Here is a 7,689-nt window from a genome sequence, read left to right on the forward strand (position 1 = left end):
TTATCTAAAATCTAGCAAAGATGTGTTAGAATTGCAAATTTAAATGTTGTAGTCTTCACATTCGAAGTGCTCAAGTGGACTTTCAAGGTATTGTATCCATTTATGCATTCAATAAATAATTTAAACCATGAAAACTTGCACATGCTATAACTATATATAGAACCAATATATATCTATTTTAAGTTCAAATATATTAAGCCTAGAGAGGAATTAAATATTTTAAAGTACAAACACTTTTTTCAAGTTTTAACCTCTAAAAGAGATTTTCGAGACTTGATAAATCCATAGTTAATATATATCTATATTGATGTATTAACAATTTAGCCACAACCATATTCATTTATATTTTTATCAATAATAATTTTTTTATTAAAAAGCATACATTATTATAATTATATATAAGAGGTCAAGTTCAAAACTATGCTTTAGTAGACTTAAAAGTTCTTTTAACCATAGAGAATCTATCAAATGAGCTAACCATCAAACTTCAACGTAAAATCTTTATATTAAAAAAATCAAACATATTTTATCATCTAAATATATTTAATAATAACACATTTCTATATATATATATATATATATTCCATCCATTTTTACTAATTCTATTAATAAACAGGTTCTTTCACAAGTTCCCTTTTAAATTTAATTATATTTGCGAAATGGCCTGCCCTAAAGCAATTAAAGATGGTCAATCTCGTCAGATTTGCAAACGGGTCCTCGTATCAAGTAAACCAAACTGTATTATCAAAGTCGGGTGCATCTTGTAAACTTCCATATACATTGTCGACCAGCAAATTTACACTTCCTAGTCTTTTGTTTTCAACAAAATATGGAACGCCAAATTGAAGATATGACCGAACGCAGCATTAGAAGGAATCTGATAAAAACGATAGGCCACAATAAATATAAACAAGTGTACAAACATATTTATTCCTGACTGAGCACAGAAATTTACTTATCACAGAACCTAATCACAAGGGAAAATGGTCTTCAAGATCAGGAAGTTTTACGCCTTGAATCGCATTATTTGATCAAGAATTTACATACTTACAATCCTTCCTGATTTGGCCTTGATCGCCCGTCAAAACCTTAGACTTACTGAGTTGAAGGAAACCAACAGTAAACCTGTCGAAAAAATGTTGTTGATTCCGTGAGAAGTTGAGGACGTAAGGAGCCGTTCTGGGATCCAACGCGATTTCAGAATCAATTTTCAAGAGCCCACGGTTCTGAATTATATCCCTAAAATATTGATTATCGAACACAAAGTTGGTGAGATCGTTGGGAGCGAAAGTCAAGTTGGAGAGTGACGGAGGGACTTGACAGATCACCGTCAATATTGCTGAAAGAAGTGGTGACATGGTCGGGTCTTTCCTTGGAGTCAGCCGGTTTTGGAAGTTTACGCAGTGTCCCACTCCCAGTGTATGTCCACCTTCAACAAAAGGTAAAAAAAAGGATAGTAGACAAAACCAAATCTTGATTTTTTATCTATATTCCTGAAATCTATAACTAATTCTAAAAAAAATATTGTAAATCAATGATCAAAACAATCCTCTTTTACCTAGTAGAGCAACTCCATCTTCAATACTTATATTTTTCTGAATAAATATATTCAACATATCTCCTACTGATATATTTGGCAAAGGCAGCTGTGCATCGGCTCTTATGTTACTTGCAGAAATGGAGTCCCTACGTCCTGTCAAAACAGGTATCGAAGGCCCTCCAGACTGGACATATTTAAATATTCAAACATCAACCCAATATCCAAAAAACCGAAGATAATGAAGTGAACAAAAGTTATATTAATAGAATGTATAGAATGAGAGATCAACATATTTCGAACCAGTGCAACAGCATCTCTGCCTGCGATCTGAATGATATCTGCGCAGGAAACAGTAAGAGGGCATGCTCGCTCTAGCGCAGCCTTGATGTCGTCGATCAAATCAAATCTCCTTAACCCAAAGTTGCGCTCAGAGATAGTCTCTGCAACGATTCGTGAAGAAGACTGGAGAAGAACCGACGCGTCACAGCCCTATTTCACTCACGCAATGAAACATAGAAAACATCATATTTTTCAGCGTTAATTCTTTCAGAGGATTTGACAGGGTTAAATGTACAAAATATCTAATAAAAAGGGTGATCACATATCTAAATAAAAAAATACAAAATACCTATAAAAAAGTGATCACATATCTAAATAAAAAAAAGTGAATTAACAATGGGATAAATGGTTGAATTGAGCTTTCTGTGATCCATAATATTTTTAAGAAGAGTTTCAGCCTAAATAACATGTAGAAGAGTCAAATCATGGCTGCATATTAAATAGAGAGAGCAGATCATCCAAACTGTTAGGTGTGACCATTAACAACTATATAAAAACCCTAGATTATATAATAATATTATAATGTTAATTATGGGTTAATAAGTCAAAGGGTAATAACTCATAGTAATATAATATCATAATCATAGTAACTAATTTTCTTCTTAATAAACAATTCAATAATTTATATATTATATATTTGAATCTTATTTTATTTCATTTTATTTATAAATTTTATTCGGTTATTAAATTAATTTATTTAATCATTTATAAATATTAACAAGGGGATAAATATTTTTTTGGATGGGTGTTTTAATTTTTTGGTATATTTTTTTGGTTTAATTGGTTTGAAATTTGGTTAGAATTTTAAAAAATGTAAGTTTAAATGATGTAAATGATGTGTTTTTAGATGGGTATGGAATTTATTTTTGTGTTTAAAAATGTATTTTAAACAATGAAAATTTGCAATATCTAAAAAAATTATCACTAAATTTTACCAAAAAAATTAAAAACATCTACTGTTTTTTTAGTAAAAAATTGTTAAAACATTAAAATTCTTTTTAAATTAATAAAAAGACAAAATTAATTTTCCAATCATAAAAATAAAATTTCCAAAACTTTGTTTCTCTAGTGAAACAATGGGAAGATTCTCTTATTAAATATTTTTTTAGTTATTAAAATTTTTATTAATTTAATAAAAAGTCAAAATTGATTTTTCAATGATAAAAAATTGTGAAACCTTATTGTGAAGATAAAAATAAATAAATAAATAGTTGAAACTTTGTTTCTTCAGAGAAATAATGAAAAAAATTTCATTTTAAATATTTATTTTTTAAATCTTATATTGTTTTTAGGTAATGTGAGGGTAGATCCACCTGAAGGAAGTGACCACTTCTTATTTGCTCATTAATTCCCTAACTTCTCATTAACTAAGTGTTTTTAGCAATAGAAACTCTACCAATTAAACTAACCATCAAAACTGAAAAAATCTTATATAATAATTAAAAATAGATCTATAATATTGAATATCATGAAACAGATCATTTATATATCAAATACATTCCAAAAAAAACAAAAAATACATTTTCTTTGCCATAGAAAAAGAAAGGAAAAAACAAAACCAAGTCTTTCTTTCTTTCTCATAAAAACATACCTTTTTTCTTTCTCATTAAAAAAAATACCAAAGAGTCCAGATTCAAATAAAATTAATAATAAAATTTTAAAATAAAATACAATAATTTTGAATTTAACCTTTTATGATCCATGTTATGAAAAGTAAAAAACCTTTAGGTAAAAATCACATGAAATATAGTATGTCTACCAGTTTCAAACGTTGGCAAGATCTTGTCACAGTGGATGATTCGAAACTCCACCAATTCTCATGATGTAATTTTCACCAAAAATTTTCTTTTTCCTAAAGTAATCTTATTTGGTGAAAAAAATTGTTCATTACGCTTAAATATTTTATGCCTCCTTAAATCTGAGTATAGGCTTTTTATAATCTGAGCAGAAACCTTTTATTTACAAGAAAACACATTTCTCAAACTTATAATATAAATCACTGAGCAAAACAGTCATAAACATCAAACATGGTGCAGTTAAAACCCAATACCTACATCGACTTGACAATCATGAAAAGAAATGCGGAGCAGAGCTGCTGCAGCAGTGGGATCTCTGGAAATGCCTTGCTGCAACGTCTGTCTGGCAATGGCTTCTGCACGGGGACAGCTACTTGCATAGAAATTAAGCCGCAGGCCATTGTTGTCTCCTTCTACACCGTGCAAAGCAACTCTCAAAACAAACAACAAAATCACACACAAAAACTTGCAGCACACATGAGAGGCCATCCGAAAAATCTTGGTCTCCCTCATATGATGCTCCGAACCTCAACTCTCTGCTGCTTTCTCTCTGTTTGAATAACTCCATTTTGCAAAACCTGCAGCAGTCCATAAATGAGGGGCAGTGATATTAATTACGAGAAATAACTGCGCAACCCGAAACAAGTAAACATTGACATATTGCGAAAACAGAAACGCCACTTAAATTGCGATCAGTGGCATTGAATACACATAACGAAGCGTTTGATTCCCAGAAATTTATAGCTTGTCGTGACAAGGCTTAAATGAGGAACAGTGCCTAATAATATTTACAAAACGATGTATTGATCAATGGGGCCGCCTGCAATTTATGGCAATCTAACAACCAGCTTTTCATTTTAAGAAAATGGCAGTTTTAAAAACCCATGCACAGGATAATTGGATTGAGGGTTCGGCAAGCGTAAACATCGATGCCATTTGGCAGTAGCTTAAATGGGATGAGAAAGAAAGAGGACGAGAGGTTGGGCCTGAATTAGGCTATGCGGTTAACAGGATTGGTTATCGATCTGATTTCCACGGCTTTCACTTGTGTTCAAGCAATTGGTGAGAGTGTAAATTTTTGGAAGGACAACTCCACCACTGACAAATTTGCAGTAGAAAGTTTCCAGTTATAGTCGCAGAATCTTTTGATGTGGAGATATGTTGAGCATCCCAACGCAGCTAGTAAAATATTTTGTTGAAGTTGAGGTGATCAAGTTGCTAGCACATTTAATGTGGGGCTTGGGAGTTATGTTGTATATTTTAAAGGGAATTTGGTGCTATGTTCTAAGAGATTCACAGAAATATTTTACTTGGCCCAATGTTGGGATTGATTGGGTGGAGAGTTAAGATTGAGGGTGGTTAGGTTTATAAGGCGTAGAGTAACATTTTAGGTGTAGATGTTGGGATTTAGAAACTTGAGAGATTAGTTTAGTAAGAAGATATGAGGTTTAATTAACATGATAATGGCATAGATATTGGAATTTAAAGCTTATATAGTATATTTGGTTAAATTTGGATGATGAAACAAGATGATTTGGGGTGATGTTGTATAAGAGTTAAAACAACATTTTATAAATGTTGGGATTGAGGCAATTATATGACATATTTGAAAGTTTTGACCCAAGTTACAAAAGCGGGTCAAAGTGGTCTAAAGATAAAGGATTACCTACAAGCCCATAAGAATAATAAGTGTCTTTGATGACTAAAATAAATACATGTGTGCAAATGTGTTGTATATAATCAAATTTTCACTGCTATATAACAAATATTTTGTATATTGATCTGAACTGCACCAAGTACAAGGATTGGCGGACTTAGAATCTACAAAACTCAAGTGCAAAAATATTAAACATGTTAGAAAAAGAACCAATAAGAATTGGAGATATGACATATGCTCAAGAGCCCTATAGCCTGAGGAGGGGGAGATTGAGGCAACTACATGGAATATTTGGACAAGTGTAAGAGGCTCAATAAAATAAGATTACTTGGAGGTTATTGTTTACAAGAGCTAGAGCAACATCATGACACATTCATTTGAATTTGTGGGACGCTCATTAAATACAATGGCTTCGGGGCTATGCTCTAGAAGAGTTATAACAACATTTTAATGGTGTAGATGTTGGGATTGAAGCACCTGTTAGGGTCCTATAATATAGGTAATCAAAGTTTGTTTGTCCAATTATCTATTTTGGGAATATGCTGGTAAAGTTTAGCCTATAAATTCACCAGGTATTATAGTCTAAATTACCTTTGTACTGAGGTCTCAAATTGCTTAATTCACTGAAAATATGTATGTCAAAAGACGTCCATTAGTCTTGATTTGGATTGTAAGATCCTTAAGAGGTTATCATTGAGTTTTCATGAGTGTCTTGTCATGAGTGAATGTTGGACAATTGACGGTGATTGTATTAATATTGTGGATGAATGTTGGCACTGATGTCAACCAGGCTGGAAAGAATGTGTGTTGCAGTGCATGGCTCAAAAGGATTCCTATGGTAGTTGCAGGCTTCACGTAGAGGATCATCATGGTGGGTGTGATTTCCGCTGTCTAAAGAGAAAATGAGCAGAGAAGTTTGCAGTAATTTTCCACGCAGTAGAAGGACCCAAAACCTACATTAGGCCCTCTCCATTAGAAAGTGCTCTGAACAAGCTTTCCAATGGTATGTGGAAGTCTAAAAATGGACTCCTGGATCAAAAGATATGACCTTTTGAAGTTTAAGAGTTTGAAAACTTTGAAAGGAAGGCGTATCAGAGGTTTGGGGCATATCGTTGATCACACATTAGCACAAGGGCTAATCAGCAATCGAAAGTCGCAAGGTCCTGCATATCATAGAAATAAGCATATCACACATCGGCGATCGGCGAATCAGTGGTGTGCACATCGGAGGTCCATGGCAGAATCGATGATCGGTGAATTGACAATCAGCGAGGTCCAGGGCACATTGGCACATTGGAGGATATCAGTGATTGGCACATCGACGATCGCATATCGACGTTTTTTTTCAAGGTGACAACTTTAGAATTTTGCGATATGCGAATGTCGATAGTGTTAAAACTGTCGGGATATGTGTCGATAGTGTTAAAAATGCGAGAAAGCGTCGATAGTGTTAAACCGTTGGGGAATGCCGAAACAAATTTACAAAGGAATTCATCGAAAAACCAGAGGTGGATGGCGCTTTTCTCTCTCCTTCAGCGGGATGTGTGGCGGAATATGATTGGTACTTATGAATCTACATGGCATCTGATGTCACCATGACGTGGTGGTATGAGAGACATTTGGTAGGCAGTTTTGGCGTTTTGATGGGTCCTAAGGGGGCAAATCAAGATGACACGTGTCACCACTCACAATGTGCCACATGGAAATGATGATGTCATATCAGAGGTTGCAAATCGAAGTTTGAGGGATCGGTTCTTTGTAACATTTGCCACTTGAAAAAGTTTCGATCAGAGTGAGATCTGATATGGGGACTAGCACACGATCGTTAAGACTCAAAGAATCAAGGGTTGAAGCACTTAACAAAGGAAAATCACCCTCGACAATGAACAAAGCCTTAACACCTCAAGGCTAGGCCGATGGTCACAGCGATTGGATCCTATGGTAAAGAAATGAGGAAATGGGCTAAAGCCAAAGGAGCCAAGACAAAAAGTGGAGATTTGTGTTAAGTTTCATTATAAAGGGGCCAATATGCCATTGAACCGATAAACACTGGCCCGCTTATATAAGAAAATAGAAGCCAAAGGAGCAAGCAAAAGGGGATAATGAGTATTGGTGAAACAATAGGGTTGAAACAAGGCAGAAAATTCTTCGGTAAAACCATACATAGAGTTAATAGATGGATGGGTCAGCAGCGGTTGAAATCGTAGGAAAAGAGGAAATGGTAGTTTGAAATGCACAATCAACAAGTTTGTGCAAAAACAACTACAACCACTCCAGATTTAAAGGCAGAGGATCAACATTAATAAACCAATTTACAGATTTGAAGGCTAAAGAATTTCCAGTAGTTCTAAATTTCT

At 33.8% G+C, this 7,689-nt stretch overlaps 1 protein-coding gene across 1 annotated transcript; it reads right to left on the bottom strand.

Moving 5' to 3' along the window:
• Window positions 1-1,031: 1,031 nt before the first annotated feature.
• Window positions 1,032-4,164, bottom strand: LOC149260006 (peroxidase 29-like). The gene is made up of 4 exons (XM_089456124.1): window positions 3,934-4,164; window positions 1,841-2,029; window positions 1,559-1,724; window positions 1,032-1,429 (listed from the first exon to the last, which is right to left on the bottom strand). Exons 1-4 carry the CDS (start codon window positions 4,162-4,164, stop codon window positions 1,032-1,034), a joined length of 984 nt encoding a protein of 327 aa, XP_089312250.1.
• Window positions 4,165-7,689: the final 3,525 nt, after the last annotated feature.

The sequence above is a fragment of the Pinus tabuliformis genome, chromosome 6 (genome assembly GCF_031772625.1).
Source record: "Pinus tabuliformis cultivar Carrire ecotype Pingquan chromosome 6, CPIR1, whole genome shotgun sequence".
NCBI classification, from domain to species: domain Eukaryota; kingdom Viridiplantae; phylum Streptophyta; class Pinopsida; order Pinales; family Pinaceae; genus Pinus; species Pinus tabuliformis.